Below are 22,232 nucleotides of genomic sequence, written 5' to 3'. Positions count from 1 at the left end.
GTACTTTTGGAAAATGGAAGAGGAGAGGAAGTGGCTAAATACTAATCAAATATTTAAGGAAGAATGCAACTAAAACATTTCAGCACAGTCAAAAAGTTTGTGATGTGTCATGCATTTCTAGGTTTCATTCGTGCTTGTGTGTAGACTTTGAAAACAGAGTTTAAAAGTAAAAGTTGCTGCTAATAACTTCAGTTCTTCCCCACAAGGCTCATTTCTTTGCCTGTTTTATTCAATTACATATACATTTATATCATACAGATGTAGCCACCTAGAATTTCCCCTGCAAACACAGCCATGCAACACACCCATTCATTCATATTGCAGGGTGTCACCATGAGATGGTGCTTCCTTCACAAAAACATATACAGTGGAAATCGCTTATAGTGATCACGTCTGTCCAGGTCAAATTGATCACTATATTGCATGATTATTATAATCTTTGTTCTTGTGCATCATTTCTCATGCAGATTACCACCTATGACATTTGTATATTTATAACATGAATACAAAGTAATGAAACGGTTCGCTATTTACTGGCTCGCTGCCAATTCTCCTGCTTTTTACCTCACCAAGGGTGAGACATTGTCGTTTTTGGCCAGCTCAGCAGCACAAGCGTGCATGCAGATGAACGGTGGCCCTTTGCAGGGGCTCCTCGGGCTTTCACCCAGGAGCCACATGGAGGGAGACGGGGGCCGGTCTGCATGAGCTGCCGGAGCTGGTCGGCAGAGTTTCACTTTGGGGGCATTAACGTTACGTGACGAGGTGTTATCAATCCACTTGACGAGGGCGGCTTCGACCACAGGTGCGCTCTCCATGCGCATTCGTTTTTCGTTCGGAAAAAATTACTTTACTTTTCCCATTATGATTTCACTGTGCACGCAGCATCAGCCTCAGGTATCCAGCTGGAAAGCAGACGGTTCGCGAGGGAAAGTATCAAGGGAGTAAAGTAAAAAACACAAAAAATTCAATTAACGTTAGTCTAACGTAGTTTTATAATGTTTTTCTATATGTTTTCATGTATGAAAAGACCCCAAATGAACACTGTAAGCGGACTACTTGATTACTATAATCAAATTATTTAAACACTGTTTGTAAAGGAACGATTCTGTTCTAAGCTTCTTGATCCATATAAGTGGTTGATCACTATATCCGTGATCACTATAAGCAGTTTCCACTGTACCACTGACGTACACTGAAGGTTTCTTTGTTCAGGCCATGGTTTGCACTATATGTTTCTCAGACTTACAGGAGTTGCTTGAACTTCAATAATGTTTGCTGCCCCTCAGTTATCAATAGTTATTATTAACCTATTCACCTACCTTTTTCAATTCAACACCGTGTCCTATATCATCGTTACGCAGATGACACCCAGCTGTGTTTCTCAGTTATTCATGAGAATTGAATAAAAAACTGTTTGGATTGCCTCTGCACCTGAATACTGATAAGAATCAAGTTCTGGTAATTGGTCCTGATCATATTTCAATTAGTAATCAGTAGCCTTCATTTCTTTTTGCCTAGACTACTGCAGTGCAGTTCATTATTCACTTATCTTAATGATGCAGTGGTTTTCTGTCTACAAATGGTGCAGAATGCAAATGCAAGACTTCTGAAACAATCTGCCTCGCTGACACTTTGTGAGCTGGGATGAATGAGTACAAACATGAAGATGTTGTGTACTACTTGTGTGTTATCTGATCTGAATATCTGTATGTTGCTATGTGTATATCTGTATGTTTCAGTGTATTGGCTGTGGAAACAAATATCCCTCTGGGACAAATACATCTTAATCCAACAAACACCAGACGTAGAGAACATATCTCTTTGGTCCGAGCGGTCCAACTATTCTAATCATTAATACTGCAGTTATGCTGTACATTTCTAGAATTATTATTTATTATTTATATTTAACACACTTAATAGATCCCACTTCTCAGCATTTTATATGTACTTATACACACTGTGGTTATATGTTATATATATATATATTGTAGTCTTAATGCAAACATGTGTACATATTGCTTTTATTCTCATTTCTTATATTGTATTTCTAATATATTGTAGCATTATGTACATAATTTACATGTTACATACTCCTTTATTTCTATTTTCTTACATTTCTTTATGTTCATATAAGAGCAGCTGTAACGCCCCAATTTCCCCTCCGGGGATCAATAAAGTATTTCTGATATTCATTTTAGAATTAAATTTATAATTCTGTTGAGTACTCTTATACCCTCCATAGTTCTGCTTTACATTTCAGAACTTTTAACCCCTTATTCTTGACCAAAACCCCTCAAATCTGACAACCAAAGGTGGTTAAAAGTTCTACGGTCTAGGCTTAAGATGATGTGGAATCGTGTTTTAACTGTTTTAGCTCCAATACAGTGGAACAAAGTCCTCCTCAGTATCAGGTCAGCTGAGTCAGTGGAACATTTTATAATGCTTTCAAAACCCACTTGTATAGACTGGTGTGTTTACAACTTCTTTTAAATCATTTTTTACTCCAATGGTTTTTTGCTTATTTACTTTTCACTTTTCGAGGCCTCTCAAGGATTGTCAAGTCATTACGGATAATGTTGCAAATTCCTATCAGTGAAAAAGAAGAAGACATGGCAGTAAAAGTCAACTGCAGGAAAGAATTAGACATTATGTATTCATATCTAACAGAATAAGATTACCTGAGGATAGATTTTTTTAACACAGTGTGTGTATGTGCATAAGTGTGCGTGTACATGTGATATTTGAGTGTGTATGTGAGTGTGCATGAATGTGTCTCAGTGAGACACTGCTGGAGTTATCTAGGTCATAGTGGATGAATTTTTAATTGTACTGTAGTGAGCTGTATACAGTAATGATGCCACATAAAAAGCTGAAGATAGCAGTTAATCTTGTCAGATCAAAACCAATGCAGCAGCATGTCTGTGGTTCTTCTTGTTATAAATGGGATTTATAAAATCATTGCAAATGATCCTCCAGGCTCTAATTGTACAGCACCACTTCCAGACACACACACACAAACTAAAGCTTCTGTTACATAATGTGCGACTGGGAAGGGAGATAGTGTATTGTACAGAAAGTTAAGATCAAACAGAGAAGTGTTGCAACAAAAGATCTGTCCAAACGCTCTCTCACACAAACAAACACACAAAGTTCACTGGGGATGTTATAGTTGCATCTTATGCGTCATATGCCGTGTTTCACCTGCATGGTACGGCTCTGCTCTACTTAACTCAGGGCGCTTTCTCTATGCAGTGTTTCCACTGCAGATAGTACCCCCTCAGTGTAGGCGGGATTCTCAGCTGATCACCGTAGCGACGCAATGTGAACTGCATTGACATCATCTTCAACGTTACACTTGCTAAATTCTTTCACCGGGAACCAAACTCGTCTGCATTTTGTCAATTGTATGGCGTAGTGTGTCCGGCGTAACATGTCCGCTTAATGTGTACGCTGTAGTGTACGCCGTAGTTTTGCGGGCTGCCATTATTTTTTATCTCGGTTGAGTAAATAGAAATATTGCAGTCGCTATTGATGGTAGCTTGGCTATATAAAAAACGGCAGGTTTGTGCAGGATGTCCCGTGTCTTCTAATATTGGCTCAGCTTATAGTGAGTATACACAACGAAAGGCGGACAAGTCAGTGTGATGATGTTTCGTAGTCTTATTTAGCCACTTATTAGCAACCACCTTTTTTTAAGACACATAAAGGCTTCAAAATTCAAAAGTGGGATATTTATTGATGTATCTAATGTTGTAGAACCAAACGTTAAAATTTCTTAAGCTTGTGTTAATGACAGATCTTATTTCAGGCATCTAACTAAAAACCCATTCAAAAGACCCACTGACTTCCAGACGAGGGAACCAAAAGTGCTAATCTGCTAACTCATTTTCGGATTTTAGGACTCATTCCTGTAGCACTCTGTTGGTACCATGCCCAACTTTAGCAAATTCAAACACGAAAATAACCTTTTTTAATGTGTAATAAACTGAAGTGGACTGCTTAGTGGAAATGCAGCTATAGACTGCTGGGTCCCAAGGACGCGTCCATCAAAACATTTCTATAGGCTGTGTGAGATTATGAATATTTTGCTTTTACCTGCAGGTGACGTGTACTGTGGCAAGGCACTGCCTCATGCTTAGCTTGTTAACAATGGCTAAATATCACTAAACACAAAGTACAGCTGAGGCTAATGGGAATGTCATTAGATTTGCAGTAATGGACAAATTGAAATTGAAAAGTTGTCACATTCATCATGAGGGGCACATCAATGTGCCAAATATCATTTGAATTACATAGTTGTCGAGATTTCGATTTTGAAATGTTAACGCAATTGTGGTGCTTAAAAGTCAGAGATCAACTAAGTCATTAGGATTCATTTTTCAGGGCCCATAAATGTCTGTACTAAATTTAATAGCAATCCATCCATTCGTTTTTGAGATATTTCAGTGTGGAACAAAATGTTGGACCAACATCGCTATCCCTACAATAAAATGAATCAACTGTTCAGTCACTGTAGCCTAAGATGATATATTGAATATGCAATCCTGTGTAACAATGTAACAAAGAAACATTTGTATTAAATGTATCTGTGAACTCAGCGGTTGTGGCTCAGAGGTAGAGCGGGTTGTCCACCAATCATAGCTGATAGTTAAATCTGATCCAAACTCCTTTACAGTACATACAATGTTGAGCTCCACAAAACACTGTTCCTCGCCATTATTGGTTCACTATTAAGACCATATACTAGATGGCAATAAGGGAACACTTGAATAAACCTCATTCATTTTAATTATAGGCTGGTGTTACGGATGATCCTACATTATCAAGTGGTCAGTGGTCACCTTTGTAGCTGTGAGTTTCAAAAGACTATAAACAGTCCTATCCTAAAAAGCATTTTAAGCTGAAGTCATCATTGAGTCCATTTCATGTTATAGTGTTGAGTGTGTATATCCAGAACATTTCCCTCTGGGCCAGTTTAAAATATCACCTCCTCTAGTAGGCATCATAACTTGAATGTTTGTATTTCTATCTGTCGGCTTGTGACAAACACAATGGCTTAACGTAATATAAAAATGTCGGCACAAAATGAACATCCCCTTTCTCTCTCTTCCTCTGCAGTCCTTGCTGCTGATTCGTCAGGAGATGGTGGTTTCCCAGAAGAAGCTCGGCGACTTTTGCGAGGCTCTGAAGCAGTACCTGAAGAATGTCTCCACTCAGAGAGACTGCTTTCAGTAAGTCTCACTACTACATTTTCACGACTGCCGCTGCTGTTGCTGCTGCTGCAGAGCGCAGCACCATAACCCTAATCATTTTTAATATTTAATGTGCTCCATTTTCAGTGTCAGAATCTCACTGTTTTTCTCACTTTATTAAGTACTACCACAAATATTCCCTCCTCTGGTTGTGGATTGTGTCAGTATTCTTTGGTGTTCATGCACACACGCACGCAAAAGAAACTTTTTCAGTGAAGCTTTGAGTGGGTATTTCGTCATTATTGTTCCAAAATCTGAGAAAGAAACTGCTGCAACTCCCACGTGGTTTGGATCAGTCAGATACTAATATCATGCCGCATTCCCACTGCGTATAATATTGTACCTGTAATATAGTCTCATAGACACATACTGTGTGTATTATAAACCTCCTGTGCTTCCCACTTGGAGCCTCAGGGTGCTTTGAAACAGTCTAATATCCAGAGAGATTTCTCCAAATCTCAGACTCAATATGATGTATGCATAGTCCAGAGTAATCTTCTGCATATACCCTTGGCAAGACTTCAAGGTTCTGGCTCTACTGCATTTCTTCCATTAGTGTTACAGTTTCTACCACCAGTTACTGCAGTCTGTACTTTGGGATAAAGGGTCTGCAAGAGGGGCAGAGACAGAAGTATAAGGCTTGACCACGCCATATAGCACAGAATACATAGTGCATTTGCATAATATTCAATACTTTTGGAGTAATTATTTCCGCCAAGGCCAAAGGTCTAGGTTATGTTTTCACCAGCGTTGGTTTGTTGGTTTGTTGGTTTGTTTGTTTGTCCGTTTGCAGGATTACTCCAAAAGTCCGCGATGGATTTGAATGAAATTTGTTGGAGGGGTGAGATGTGGCACAATGAACAATCCAGTTGATTTTGGTGGCGATCTGGATTCAGGAATATTTTTAAGGATTCCGATCAGCCAGAACATTAAGACCTCTGGGTATAACACATGCGCAGTGTAACTGATGATGCGTTGATGACGCATGACCCCGCCTCTTTCCTTCAGAGAGAGAGGCAGAGAGAGAGCGGGGGGTGGGGAGGAACAACTGTAGAATCTGCGTTCTTTCACATTAAACTCGGTGCAATTACAGTTGAGTTCGACCAAAGCACACTTGGTGATTGTTGGTGCGTCCTTCCGTCTGTCCATCCCTCCCATTCTCGTGAACATGATATCAGGAACACATAGAGGGAATTTCTCCAAATCTGGCACAAACATCCACTTAGACTCAAGGATGAACTGATTAGGTTTCGTTCTTCAAAGGTCCAGGTCACTTGACCCTCACATCTGTCCCATTCTCAAGAACGTGACGTAACCACTTATCTCCCTTCATTCGTTCTGAGAAAACAGATGTTTAATAGTGAGATATTTACGGAAATTATATACAATATAGCCAACAGCAGTAGGAAACTTTCAGGCAATCTCCTGGCGAGCTCCCTCCAGCTAGCTGTCACCTTATTTCGGTTTTTGTAGTGAAATGATTTCAAGGCGAGAAACAGCTGGGTGTCTGACAAAAGTTCAGCTCAAAACGGTCACGCTGTGTTGCTCACAGCCAGGACATTCCAATAAAAAAGGACAAGGTTCTTAAGCTGCAACTCTTCATTTGTTACATCTTATATGTAGTAAAATGCGCAACTACTGAAATCTGTGTCTGTGATAACATTTGGCTGCTGAGGTCAGGGCAGGCTAAGATAGCATTGATAAATTTGACACCCTAGCTGCTGTCCGTGGTGCTGATCTAAGGCTGGTTTGCAGTATCAGAGTTGCATGGTGAGCCTCTCCATGGTGGCATAGCAATTGTCTGCGAGCGTGAGCTGGTGTTTGGGGCGAGGGCCCAAAAAAAGAATTTGCACCGGAGTCAATCACAATTATGTTACGCTGCTGGACTCAAAGATGAACTTATTCGATTTTGGTGGTCAAAAGTCAAAGTCACTGTGCGTGTCACGTCCGTCCCATTCTCATGATATCTTATATGCTAATTATGATGATTTCACACAACTATCTAATGGGATAAAATGATGATTTTGGACAGACTTGGATGTAAACTGCAACATGACTGGTTGGCGGAGGCATACAACTGCGAGGCGGTTTATTTTGTGGTGAATATGAAGTAGAAACATGATAAATTCGTTTTTAGAGGAAGAAGTTATGAACTCATTGATTGTAAAAATGCTCCATTACAAATGAAAATCCAGTTTTGCTCAGTGTTTTTGTCTTTTACTATCAGTACCTTTATCCATCCATCTTCAAACACTATTTTCTGTAATTCACAAATTTTCAACATTTTTCAGGGTCTGGTTCATAACAAATAAAAAGCCTTACTTCAGTAAGTCCCACACTCTGAGATCAATAAATAGCACACACAGGTGGAAGGGGCCTTCAGATGAATCACTACAGTTATTCTGGTGATTCTGTTTTTTGTTTGTTTTTAGCATTATCTTTTTCACTGGCTTGTTGTTACATTTGTTACTCTCTTACTTTATCAGTAAGCACAGTCAGGCAGCACAATGCTTATACTGTAGGTAGCTGAAGTAAATAATGCATGAGGCAGAGGAAGCTTTGTTGATAGAGGAAGCCTTCTCATTACACTTGAATAGACATTTCTCCCCTGTGTCCTGTCTCGTTCTTTCTCTCTCTTGTGTCACTGTGTATCTTTCCTTTTCTCTCTCCTCATTTCCTCATTCATTCTTGCACAAACTAACTAATATATACAGTTTATTTAGTCTCTGCCTTCCCTGTTCGTTATCTTTACGGGTGAATGCGTGATTACATGCGCAATCACTTTATCATTTCCTCCAGCGGAGCTCACACACCTCAAGTTATTTCTTTTAAAGCCCTTTTCACAGTTACCAGATACAGTAGCAGCAGCCTGTCCCCCCAGTGCCCTCCTCAGGTTCAGGAAAGAACTATCTTTTAGACTGTGTATACACTGCTCAGGCAGAGAGATCAAATCCAGTCTTCAGACAGACGAAAATACAAGAAGTGGCAAAGTTATACATGTTATTAATCATACTCATTGGTCCAGAGGCTCTGAATACCTGGTTGCGCCTAAACATTTTCCATGAACAGAGGTTTTCACATTTCACTCATCATTAATTAGTTTTATATATATTATGGAGCCCCAAAGTGTTCAATATTAGATAGATAAGAAATACATTAAAAGATGATAATCCTATTAATAAACTGTACTAAAGTATGTTAAACAAATACATTGAAATTATTTGAGAAATCATTAAAACTCTTTAATGAAACTTTATTTAATCTTTTTTTAAATACTGTAGTAACAAGAGACAACTGCTCCTTTTCCAGTGATTGTGATAGGCAAAATGTTTTTTTGGCACTATACTATAACTTTTTTAATTTTATTGACATACTATGCTATAACTTTTTGTCAATATACTGTATGATGGCTTTTTAAAAATGTTTTGACATACTATACCGTGACTTTTTTTTTCTTTTCGACATACTATAAGATCACTTTTTTCCGACATACTATACTATGACTTTTTTCCTTTTTTCGAGATGATATACTATGACTTTTTTTTTACATACTATACTATGACAGATTTTCAACATACTATATTATGAATTTTTATTTTTTCGACATACTATACTACGACTTTTTTTTGACGTATTATACTATGACTTTTTATTTTTTCAACACACTATACTATGACTTTTTTTTTCAACAAAATATTGTATACTATGACTTTTTTTGACATACTACACTATACATTTTTATTTTTTCTACATACTATACTATGACTTTTTCATGGTATTCTATACTTTGACTTTTTTATGACATATGTCACAGCTTGTTCCCTAGGCTGCGACAGAAATAGGAGACCAGATGAGTTTAACAATAATAGATAAGCATATTTATTTACAAAAATAACAATTAAGAATGGAAACAAGTGGAAGTCATTTGTCAGTCATGTAAGCATGTGTGGATGTGTGAAAATGACTGTAGCAATAGAAAAACAGAAGGCAGCCGTTCCATGAGGGACGAGAGAGGAACCCTGTGTGAAAGTGGTGAGCTTTTATATCCGGAACCACACCGGGTCCAGGTGTTGCTCATGAAGCTGATGATGACCAGATGATGACCCAGATCCTGTAAAACAAAGAAGAGCCATTTAAGAGGACACAGGGACACCTAGTGAAGTGGATCGTTGTCATCTACTATACTGTGATGTGTAAAATATAGCCTCTTGTCTACGTTCCAACCCTGACCTATGGTCATGAGCTCTGGGTAGTGATCAAAAGAATGAGATGGCAGATACGAGCGGCCACAATGAGTTTCTTTTGTGGGGTGGCCGGGCTCAGCCTCAGAGGTAGGGTGAGGAGCTCAGACATCCGGAGGGAGCTCGGAGTAGAGCCGCTGCTCCTTTGTGTTGAAAGGGGCCAGCTTGAGGCGGTTCCTTTTTAAGTTGAATTTTCATTCCTGGTGACACAGAAATTCCTTTCACTTAGTAATGATGTGAAGTTTTTTTAAGACAATCATATCAGTAAAATATTGTCCCATTATTACTGTTGGGTATAATCTTAAGTGATTAAAAATGTTGCATTCAGTTAGTCATATGTGTGTACATTTACGCACTATGATACAATACACTACAGTAGTGCCACTACTGCAAATGCTGTTGACATGACAGAAAATATTCCTTTGATTTGATCTTTGATGGAGCTCAGGATGCCCATTTTTATACACCTGTCGTCACTATAGAGACTCTGTGGAATAGTTCATCAATCTGCTGTGCAGTACAACAGTACAGGTAATGTACCTAGGCATTTAAGCTTGTACCAGATAACAAAAATTATAACAATGTGAAAGAAGCATAATAGTGTAATTTTAGAGAGGTCTCTGCTTGCACCATGAAAATTGCTTTGAAAATTGGAATGAAAATTCTGTTTGTGATAAGAGGTACCCTGAGCAGGCATTTATGCAAGCGTAATTTCATGCCGAAACAAGTGCCAAAATTGCAGTGCTCCGCCTGATTTGCATAACCACAACCTCAGCTGCTCCACTCCTCTCATCTCTATGCATTTAGAGCTGGACAATTACCAAACAGGGGTAAGAGCAAAAAAATGGAATCGAGTCAAATGAAAATGGGATTGCAATATGTTGGTGCCGCCACTTTGTTTTTACTGGCACTAAATCAAACAACGTCAAACACTCTTTGTATCTCAGGACATTGTCTTACAATGATTCACTGAGTTTTAATAGTTCATGGTAATATTGTAGCAAAGGTTTAGACAGATGTTAAGATTATAAACATTAAAATGAGACTACAGTACAGTGGACATGTGATCAACAAAACTAAAGCCCTTGTTCATTACAGTAAAATGTACCCTTTAAAGTGCCTTATAGAATTGGCCAATAACATCTAACTTCCCTCATGCACTGACCTGGTCACACATTGTTCCATTGTATTATTGCAAGTTTCATTTTTATAGATGGAATGCAATCTTCAAGCCCTCATCATGGCGTTTTGTGCTGTGGCATCAATATTGTGCAGGATGAGGAAACAATTCACCATCCTTTTTTCCTGAAATCCAAACTATTATTGCGTGTATGTTTCTTTTTCATTCCAATAATATGTCTTTAATGTTAACCTGTCATGACATATTTTTCCTCCACTTTCTACCACTACCTCATAACCTCTCCATCCTCCATCTTTCCTCTCTTTTACTCCCTTTTCCACCTTTCTCTTTTGCTATATCTAATATATTTCCTTCACTTATGCCATCAATCATCTGTATACCCGCATCTCTTCCTTCCTCCTTGATCCACCATTCTGTCATAACTCTCACTTCCTCACCGCCTTGCCTCCTCTATTATCCACTCATTGCCATTCTCCTCTGTCTCTGCTCCAGTGTGACTGCGGTGCGTCTGCCGGATGGTTTATCCTTCGTCGTCTACGAGTTCTGGGATGGAGAGGAGGAGTGGAAGAGGTGAGTTTTCAATCACAAGTGGCTTAAAAATAATAATATTTCAATCTTAAACCTAAGCCCCTGGCTAATATCTGTCGCTCATGCAAGTATTAAGACCTTTTTTTTATTTTCTGTGACTTGTGGGAACAAGTTTGTAAGAAAAGCATTGATGCAGTTAAAGCAGCAGTCTTGCTGCGATACTAAAAATGAGTCGAATCAATAGGCCGAATAAAACAACTGTAAAAGCGGAGGAAGGCCCATTGGTGCAAAATGTGTAATTTTCTAATGCACCTTAAAAGTCATTACTGAGTGTGGACATTCATTTTGATTCTGAAAACGCCTGCAAGTCAGCACTCTGGCTCCTCTGAAAGTTTTTTTGGAGCTGATCGTGCCGTTTCTTGCTGCCATTGTTTTCATTGATTGGTGATTGGCAAATAAAGGGAGCGCTCGCTTTTCTTCCATTACTGTCATGAGCCTGTTGGAAAAATTCCTCCATCCACATTTAATTAGCATTCTGCGGCCATTCGCTCACCCCAGAGTTGCTGAAGCACTCGAGTTGCGTCAGGTCATCATGATTTAGTGATGGTGCTGGTGCTGGGCATGAGGAGAGGCTGCTGATGTAGCTGCCTGCTGATCTGAGTTTCTGCTCCACTGCTCGCAGCATCCCGCTGCCATTAATATTTCAGCTCTTACAGTAAAGGCTAGGGGCCGTGCTAAGCGGCTTGAGGCCATGTGTGCGTTTAAGAGTGGCTGTGCAGATGCGTGTGCACATATATGTTGTGTGCGTAGCTATGTGTGTGTGTGTGTGTGTGTGTGTGTGTTCTCTCACCCTACCTTCTGATTCCAGGCACCTCCAGTCGGCCCCCAACAAAGCCTTTCAGCATGTGAAGGTGGATACACTGTGCCAGCCGGAGACCGTGTCCTCTGTAGCCGTGCCAGGTCAGTGGTGGACTACTACAGAGTACAACAACAGAGGGAACTTTACTTTGCCTGTGGAAAAAACCTTGTCAAATCTGAGTCTGTGTTTGAGTCTGAGTTAAAAAAAAGAAAACACATGGGCATTTACATTATGAGTGTGTAAGAGTAGGATTCAGTGTGTTTTGAGAGTGATCCACATTACGGGCTAAGGCCTTGTCCACACGTACATGGATAGCTTTTAGGGCTGTCAGTCAATTACAATATTTAACGTGATTAATTGCATGATTGTCCATAGTTAATCGCGATTAGTCGCAAATCAATCGCACATTTTTTATCTGTTCAAAATGTACCTTAAAGGGAGATTTGCCAAGTATTTAATACTCTTATCAACATGGGAGTGGACAAATATGCTGCTTTATGCAACTGTATGTATATATTTATCACTGGAAATCAATTAACAACACAAAACAATTACACATATTGTCCAGAAACCCTCACAGGTACTGCATTTAGCATAAACAATATGCTCAAATCATAACATGGCAAACTCAAGCCCAACAGGCAACAACAGCTGTCAGTGTGTCAGTGTGCTGACTTGACTATGACTTGCCCCAAACTGCATGTGATTATCATAAAGTGGGCATGTCTGTAAAGGGGAGACTCGTGGGTATCCATAGAACCCATTTACATTCACATATCTTGAGGTCAGAGGTCAAGGGACCCCTTTGAAAATGGCCATTCCAGTTTTTCCACACCAAAATCTAGCGCAAGTTTGGAGAGTTATGTATTTTCATCTGGACAAAGATTTTTTTTAAAGCATGCTTGTGTGGACAAGCTTTTTTTTGTTGAGAACGAAGGATGAAAAACATTTACAAAACTACACATGAAGGTGGGACTAGGCCTAAAAGTAAGAATGGGTCTGTTCCAATACCCAAACTAGACTTTGAAGTAGTCAAGTGACATCCTGTATCTCTGGTAGCTGCCAACAGTGCGGCCAGAGCTCACTGGCACACATGTGGTTTCTGTCTGATAAAGTTTGTTAGGAAACAAACAGGGACATATTCACTAATAATATTGATAATAGGATATGATAACTAATGTTTATGCTATTCCTATATTATTCTTATCAGTCTCATCAGGAAGAACAGACTCTTTTATATTAAGTGATAACCATCTGTGGGTTCTGCTATAATTGCATAGTATTCAGGTGTGAATATTAATATTCAGGCTGAATCCAGTATGTCATAAACGTCAACTTCTTGAAGTGTAATAATAATTAAATGGAGAACATTCTTAATTTGACGATTCTTTTTTTATTGATGAGTTATTGAGTGTTTAGTTTGTAAAATAACAGAAAAAAGTTTCTGCAGAGCCCAAGGTGGCGCCTTAAAATAGCTTGTTTTGTCCAAACCCAAAGATATTCAATATAATAAAGATATACTGTAAAGCTGAGAAAATCAGCAAATCCTCACATATGAGATGCTGAGAACAATGAATGTTTGGCATTTTTATGCCTCTACGCCGGCGATAGCCATGGCCGAATGCATAATGTTTTCGGGTTGTACGTCTGTCTGTAGGTCCAGATCACTCTTGTGAACGTGATATTTCAGGAACACTGTGAGGGAATTTCTTCAAATTTGGCACAAACGTCAACTTGCACTCAACTGATTTGATTTTTTTGGTCAAAGGTCAAGGTCACTGTGACCTCACAACGCCCCATTCCCAAGATATCCCATGAACGCCTTGCACGAAATTCTTCAGATTTGGCACAAATGTCCACTTGGACTCAAAGATAAACTGATTTGATTTTGGTGGTCAAGGTCACTGTGACCTCACAAATGTCCCATTCTTGTGAACATAATATCATATATACATAATATATTGGAATTTCTTCCAATTTGGCACAAATGTCCACTTGGACTCAAGGATAAACGGTCATGTCTAGAAGGTAACCTGCAAATTGCGAAATCTGATCTGAGATCTGCAAAAACTTTTGCGAGACTCACTGGCCGACGACCTATCCTAACCATAACTATTCGAGATCAATGCCTAACCTTAAAAATCTAGCGAGAGTTTTCCCAACCTACAGGTTGCCTTCTAGACACTACCAGGGTAAACAGATTTGATTTTGGTGGTCCGAGGTCAAAGTTCAATGTCACTGTGATCTCACAACCATCCCAATCTTGTGAACGTGATATCTCAGGAACGCCTTGAGGGAATTTCTTCACATTTGGCACAAACGTCCACTTGGATTCAGGCATGAACTGATTAGATTTCACCTCACAAAACACTTTTTTTTCAACCCCCAAGAGGTAATTTTAGTTTTCTTGATAAATTACTTTGATTATTGACCAATTTTGAAAATTGTAGGCGATAAATCACTCAACATTTCAGCGCTGAATAGATAACAATAGAACAAAACAGAATAGAAGTCAGTAATGAATAGAAAATAAGGAAATGGCTGATGACTGAATGATAGTACAGTCTCCTCATAATCCTGTGAAACTGATTAGTGTTGAGTCAGTAAGGCTGGCCGTGTAATTACTTGAAGCTCAGAGGTATTCTGAACAATTAAAGCAACCTGGCACCATTTAAAGCGAATGACACTGGCATGCATCCGAGCTCTGAGGCTGTCAGTGACTTGAAGTGATGCCTGGCAGACTGCCATTTGGACCTTTTTCTTGTCTAACTCTCATTTTTTCTCTCTCTTCTCCCTAACTCTCTGACTTCTTTGTCTCTGACTTCACCAAATTTCTTCTCATCTCCATTCAATCTGTTCGTCTCATTCCCTCGCACGTCTTTCTGTCTGCGCTCCCCTCTGGGCCTCATTTTCTTTTCAAACCTCTGTCTCTCTCTCTCTAACCTCTTTCTCGCTCGTCATCCCTCTCTCTCTGTTTGCAGCCGCCTGGTGCAGCGTGAGCAGGGACTGAGCATGAAGATATCCAACGACACGCCACGACTCCTGGACACTCCTCACCTCCTCTTGAACTCCCCATCCAACCCTAAAACCTCCTTTTCTCCCCTGCGTTTTACCTGCTCACACCCCCCAAACCCCCTCCTTCAACCCCTCACATTCCTCAACTCTTTTTGTAAGTACATGTTTACACAGTGCAAATGAATGGCGTCAACTGCAGTGAAAATTGAACAAACAGTGCATTTTACAATGTGAGATTACTAATGCGTTTGCATCTCACCATAGTAGTTTGCTGGCTCAAGATATTGGATTATGTCATGTTCATGTTTCAAGTAGCTTTGGGCCACTGTAAAGTGGAGTTTGTCATGTAGCAAGGACCCTGGCGTTGAGTTTTTCATGTAGCAGTTACTGTTTTTGGGTAGTGCATTCGGGAACGTGGCTTTTTTTTCCCCCACTCCTGTTAGGGTTGACCACAGGTAGCTCATCTAGTTATTTCATAGTAGCTGCTCATTGCACATTTGCTCCCATTTAGTGTTCTAATAATTACATTTTTTTGTTTTGTAACTGATCAAATGCTTTGGACATTATTCTCACATCAGCCATTCTGAACTCACATGGACGTGTTGAGTAAAATAAGGACTATCTACAGACCTAGTTGCCAGATTAGCTCGCAATCTCAGGAAATCTGAATGCTTGAATTTAGCTTGAAGGTTAGCTAGTTCCCTAGCTAGCTGTCAAACTTACCTTTCTGAGTGTCTAAGTAACCGAGTTGGGGTTGTGTCAAAAAATATTTATATTACGGTGAAAACCATGAAGGCCTTGCACGCAGTGAATGGGTTTTTAGAATGAATAAGTACTAAATGTGTAGTTTACGATTTTCTGCACTGATATGGACAAGAGCTAGAACTACTGGCTCAATAACTTGATAAAAATGTATTCATACAATATAATAGTATATACAACATCCATACATATAACATAATGTCAATTTGAGAGTTTCCCAGAAGGACCTGAAGACAGCACCATTGGTAGATTCTGATAGCTGGCTGTAAAAGGCCAAATGCCATATTAGTCTGAATTTAAGACAACCTCGATTTTGCGAACCCCTGATTTTTGGGAAAGAAAAGAAGACTTTTGAAGGTAAAAGGACTCAATAATACAAGGAAGGCAGATATAACATACCTTCTTCATATCTTTTAAATGTGTTTCATAATAAATAAATCAATTTCATCTCTTGGCAATAACTGTGGACTAGCTGACAGGTATTTTCCTACGATTACCGCTAACATTAGTATTCGCTCAATACTCCACTGTAGGTTATAGTCCTCTGAACAGAAGGGATCTCACGAGAACAGATGCTTCGGTACCAAGTCAACACCAAAATTCTGAAAATGTGACGTCCCATCGTCCCGGGAACAATAGAAAATATATTCGGGATACTGTAAACTCCCTATCTACGCACCCTAATTTTTCTGTGATAATGCTACATCGTGAACAACAAATGTCTGTTGAAATCGAGACGAGAGCTAGTTAATGTTAACCGTTAGCAGCCAGTAAGCAGCACAATCCTGCTCGGAGCTAACAGCTGACTTTAACAGGAGGTGTCATTGATTTACATTATGGTGTGTTCAGGCTTCATTAAAAGTACTAAAAATAAGTATTGGGCGAAGGTAAATTCTAACACTATCATGATTTTTTCAAATTTAATCTTGTAAATTGCAGTTTTTGGGAATTATGACCAGTTTAACTTCCTAACAAAAACCAGTATGCAAACATTAATAAAGGAGTGGATGTTGAAGTACATGGGATTCATTGTTTTACCTTTCGAGAATCGCTATATTTCCCTGGTATTGGTATCGTCTACTAAATTCTGGTATCGTGACATCCCCACTGCACACTCAGGCTATCAGAGAACCGGGGTTACGGTCGTAACTTTAGGCTTAAAATGCTTACTTGCATCTTTCAGATATATTTGTTTTGTCGCTTGAACTTGTTGAGTTTCCTCACATCAAGTACATTTATGTACAATGGCTGCTGTGGGAGTAATGTCTATGATGGTATTATCATGTGTAAACACAGCACATGTTTTAATGAGCAACAGAACCCTAAACCCAAATCTCTGTGAAGCCAGACATCATGATTGTATCAGATGGTGACATTGCCTGGCACCAAAGACCAGTCAATAGGAGAGGGCCAGTTCAGAATTATGAAAAGATGTCAGTCTTCACAAATATTTGGGTGTGTAGATGATTATGATCGACAGACACGTAGAGAAACATTCAGAGAGTTGGTGATTTATATTTCTTCATGTAGCTTTTATTTCGTTGGGGTTGACCCTCTGACTTCAGGGTCATTTAAGAGGTGAGATGAATAGATCATTTTGCTGTCAAGGGATAATTTGTGACTTAGACAAAGAGTCTGCTGCTACCTTGAGACAGAAGAGACTAAGTGGAGAGATAAAGGCAGCACCTCACTGTTCTTCATGGAGCTAAACGTTTGTTTTATTTCCGCCTTTTGTTTGTGCATTCCTTGTCTGAATTGGCGGTGGGTAGCTTATATTAGCTGTGTAAGTCTAGTAGAGATTGTACATAATGAAAATGTTGTTCTATTCTGATTATATTTGTATTTATTGACATCTTTTAGTGCTATGGTGCAAAGTTTCCTCAGCGGAAGTGGCAGTAGCTTTCTAGGCGCTGCGGCTTCTCGTGTTTGAATCCGAATACCAACCATCAGAAATTTAAACCCATCTGAATGACATTGAATAAGAAGCCTTAAACATCACCACATGGGAGAGGGGCTTTTAAAGGGTTTTCAGACTCTGTTTTTGGTGTGATGTAAACTCCCAGTAAGCAGGGAAATGCCCACCAACGGTCTTTCAGTGAGGACCTCTCGGCATCAAAGACAGTTTCTCTATTGCTATTAGATTTCTTTTCAGTTAACAACATATCACTGATGACCTTGACTTTGAAATAGGACTTCACATCACTTAGCTTACTGTGGCTGATAGATCAACCACCTCCGCATCAATAGCTCTAACACACAATGATCACGTATATTGCCACTATTAACCCCAACTGACAAGAGTCTCAATACCTATGACTCAACATCCTAAGCATTAGTAGCAGTGGGCTGCTGTAAAGCAGCCTGGAGAGCAACTTGGGGTTCAGCGTCTCGCTCAAGGACACTGGTGAAAGTTATGCTGAGCGTCACAAAAAAAAGGGAAAATTCGTGTCCATGTACATGAATCAAATAAATTAAATGTTGTGACTATTTCACAAACTGCTGTGAGACTGTGTTGGTCATGCTGACAGGGATTGTGATTGTGATTAAAGCCACAGCTCTCGTGTGACCAACAACAATATTATTCAATGAAGTTCATGTTTGGCAGTCTAGTGTCTCGTCGTACAAGAGAAGATCAGGGTCGATCTTTGACTCCTGCGTATACTTTTCACATTGGCCTCGGTTTCTTTCCACAATCCAAATACATGCAAGTACATATACAGTAAATTATACATACATGTGATCGAAGGTGAAGTGGCAACATTTCCTTCCTTCAGCCCAATTCATGCTGGAAAGCACTCTGAAAAACTATAATTAGTTAAACAAACCAAATCAATCAAGGGTAAACGATAACTTTGGTATTTTTCAACCTGGAACCTCTAAATGTTTCTAATGGGGACAACACTTTTTGATATTGGTCCAGTATTGAGGGGGATAGCTGCAGCCGCCAACCGCTAAACGGGCTGTATGTAATCATTTGGGTGTAACCTCGTACTGTCAGTTTACATCCGCTAAAAGTGATTGTTTTTGCCACTGACAGGCTCAGATTGTTATTATAAGTGTCTGATAACATCATGAAAAAGACCCTACAGAGATATGAAACATTTTTCTTATCTTTATCTTGATCTGGTCTGTTTGTTATTGTGTGTCTCACTCTGAGAAGCCTCGACCGTTGTCTTCTGGCAACAAGTCACATGACACTGTAACAAGCGGAAAGCGAAAGGTAAGAAAAGCATTTTATTTCTCTCTAGGGTCCTTTCCATGATATTATAATAACAATCTGAACCTGTCAGTGGCAAAAACAAGCACTTTTAGTGGACATGAACTGGCGCTGCAAGTTGCCCAAAATTATTACATTACAGCTTGTTTAGCGGCTGCCGGTTACAGCATTCTCCCTAAATACTGAACCAATTTCAAAAAGTGTTGTCCCTTAGACACAAAAACATGGGAAAATAGGGTCCAGGTTGAAAAATACAGAAGTTATCCTTTAAGTCTTTAAGCCACATTTTCTGTTCGGCCATTCCTGCGTTCTTGACCCACCTCTGCATCGGATCTTTCTTGATCTTCTGCGCAAATCTCACCTGAAACCATCCATTCACCATGGGATGACCTTGAGGTTGAATTCAGGTCTTAATACCCACACTCAATCCCCTAACCTCACCCCCACTAACACCACCATAAACCCACCACTGTAATACAATCAGACTGTCACTCAGAAAGCACAATGTAAAAATGAGTGAATATTGTGACTTGAAGATACAGTATATTAGAGGTTATTGAGTATGATGAGAGTATTTAAAAGATTTATAGTGTTACTGTTTATCTGGTTAAAGATGTGTTGATGAGTCACTCCTTCTTTATAGCTCTACCTATACTTTCATTTCAAAAGGTGCCATCTTGCCATCCACCTCACTGTTGAGTCTATTTTCACATGTGAATGACAGCCTGTCTGTCGTCTGCCAGTACTGTGGTAGCAGTGAGTGGGGATCCAGCTACACTGGTACTAATATTGTTCTAGCACTGCGCTGGGCTGCATTGAGCAGGGCAGGACTGTGTGGAATGTGGAAGTGTTGAATATTATTACATATACTGTAACAGAAGTACGTATTACAGTAGGCTTATAGAACAGGCATGCAAAGGCGTCGCGGCTTTATCTGTGAAATGTCTCTACTAATCTCTCAGTGTTTGTTAAAGGCACCATGTGGAGTTTTTGACCACTAGTAACGCTATGAAGAAATGTTTTTACAAGTTGGTCCCTGATTTGTTTGTATGGTGCAGGCGACAGGATACACATTCTTGCTGCTGGTTTCAAGCTATTTTGCTGATCAAACAGTAAGTGGCGGTAAGAAATGTTGCAATGCACCAACAAAGGCGAAGAGGACGGAGGCTGCTAGCAAACATGGATGTAGACAATGCAAACAAAACATGGTTTTGCAAATGTTTTATGAGAAAGGAAATGTATTCAGCCCGCTAGTGCTCAAGTATACGCGCAATAGGGCTGCTCTGTCACTTAGCATCTGACTAGCCGCAGTTTAGAACGGGTCCAGCTAAACCGGAACTTGCAGGGGTTTAATACACAGATTTGTGCAACCCGTTTTTGTCAAATGCCGCCGTTTGGTTAAGTGCCCAACGGCATTGGAAACCGACGCGCGGACGCACCCTTTAACAACTATGTGACGAACCAGGTTTTCAACTAACTCCAATGTAAACTCACCCGCGACGTTATTCGACGGTCAGAGCAAGTGACGTAGTATTAATAGCGTGAGAGTCTGTTCAGAGCGGGAGGGATCGGTGGATGGGACAAACAAACAAGACTTTTAACCAGGAGACCAGTGTATGTGTCTAATGTGAAACTAAAAGTAACGTTGGACTTATTTTTTCACGCGAGTCGTTAGTCAAGTGACTCGTCGGTATCGGCAGTCCCGTGAGTCACGTGACAAATGACTCACGAGACTGATGATACGGACAAGCATTTCAGAGATGGAGAGAAAATGTTGCTAATAATTTAGCCTTCTGCTAATCGCAGCCGCCAATATTGTACAACTCTCTTTTTGATTGACTTTACTGAAGGATAGTTAACTATACTAATCCAAAGATTCATACGCCCTCATTTTGTGTTTACAACGCGGCTGCTGGCCACCAGCCCGCTGGTCGGACGGCTGGCTGCTTAGCTAGCTTAGCTTGCTAATTCCACCATGCTTTCCCAACAGCCCAACAACGGACTAGTGGCCAGCGGCAGTGCTGGGTCACTAGGGGTCGACTAATCTGGTCCCATTGGTTAATGTTAACTTTCTTAACTAACACTTGCGATCCTGGAGAGTGAGTTTACATATTGAGACAAACTAGTGTTTTCTTCAGCCATTGTTAAAAACACAAGCCAACAATACTTGCTAGCGTTAACCAACATGTTCAGAGAATTATTCTGCCTCCACTTAAAGCTCCGTCCATAAAATACGTCATCATGTTTACCAACAGAAAAGGGGTCAATACATACTTTCCCTTTAATCACATCTGCAATAAGTTTAAATTAAACCTCAGATTCCTACAGTGAGTTAAATCCCTGCTTCTGAGGACACGGCATTAATAAGAGACCACGTGATTTTGTTCCAGACAACACAGGTTTAATCCCGTTCTGAACCTTAAACTTCTGCTAAGCTAACGACAGAGCAACATTGAGACACTGAATGATGTAAACAGGACTTTGAGGTTATTTACTAGAAAGCTCCACAGGGCACCTTTAATCTTTCACTTCTTAAAAAATATAAACTACTTGCACTCCTTTGCCAAATCTTGTTTGCGTTCGAGAAGGAGCTGCTGTATTCTGAATAGAAACATAAAGCCATATTGCATGGATTGATGTTTACATGTCAGTGACTTACTATACTGATATAGCCATAGTATTACAGTACTCGAGTGCTCAGCTGAATGCAGCCCACACGCTCTAATCGAGGGGTTCCTTTTCCTGTACATTGTGCCCAGCTTGGTTGGGTTGTGTATATGAGATAGATAGTGAGTGAACTGTCCGAAATGCCAATACTGTTTCCTATTGATACATTCCTGAATGTCCCTCAGACTGTGCAGCCTGTTCTTTTCTATCCTACTCCTCAGTGCAACCTGTGCTTCGTCATACAACGGAAGAGTTACGCCGTTGAAATGTAGTGAAACAGGCCTTGATTGAATGTTTCCTGGCAACATGAAAAGATAGAATATGTGGAGATGAGGCCTCTCGTAGGCAGCATCGGTTTCTGTAGCTGTAGGGAAGCTGGTGGACAGGAAGCGTGTCACCAGGTTTACCTCACGATACCAAGCCAATCAGGAATTTGCCAAAAACTGGTCAAGGCGGTAACTCTTCCCTTCTATGGCTGTGTTCTTTTCTATCCTTCAACTGAGTGCATGTCAACTGAATGTCCAGTAACTTCTTTGCTGTAGTATTAGGC

The 22,232-nt window shown here is 39.9% G+C and overlaps 1 protein-coding gene across 2 annotated transcripts in view; it reads left to right on the top strand.

Moving 5' to 3' along the window:
• necab2 (N-terminal EF-hand calcium binding protein 2) overlaps positions 1-18,912 on the top strand; it is a 154,129-nt gene extending 135,217 nt beyond the window's left edge. For both annotated transcript variants that reach the window (XM_037766615.1, XM_037766614.1), the window contains 4 exons: positions 5,119-5,231; positions 11,127-11,204; positions 12,031-12,122; positions 15,003-18,912. In XM_037766615.1, coding sequence (XP_037622543.1) covers positions 5,119-5,231; positions 11,127-11,204; positions 12,031-12,122; positions 15,003-15,031 — 312 coding nt within the window. In that variant the 3' untranslated portion in view covers positions 15,032-18,912. The remainder of the gene's footprint in view (positions 1-5,118; positions 5,232-11,126; positions 11,205-12,030; positions 12,123-15,002) is intronic.
• Positions 18,913-22,232: the final 3,320 nt, after the last annotated feature.

Source organism: Sebastes umbrosus, chromosome 4 (genome assembly GCF_015220745.1).
Source record: "Sebastes umbrosus isolate fSebUmb1 chromosome 4, fSebUmb1.pri, whole genome shotgun sequence".
NCBI classification, from domain to species: Eukaryota; Metazoa; Chordata; class Actinopteri; order Perciformes; family Sebastidae; genus Sebastes; species Sebastes umbrosus.
This window is presented reverse-complemented; position numbering and strand designations above follow the sequence as displayed.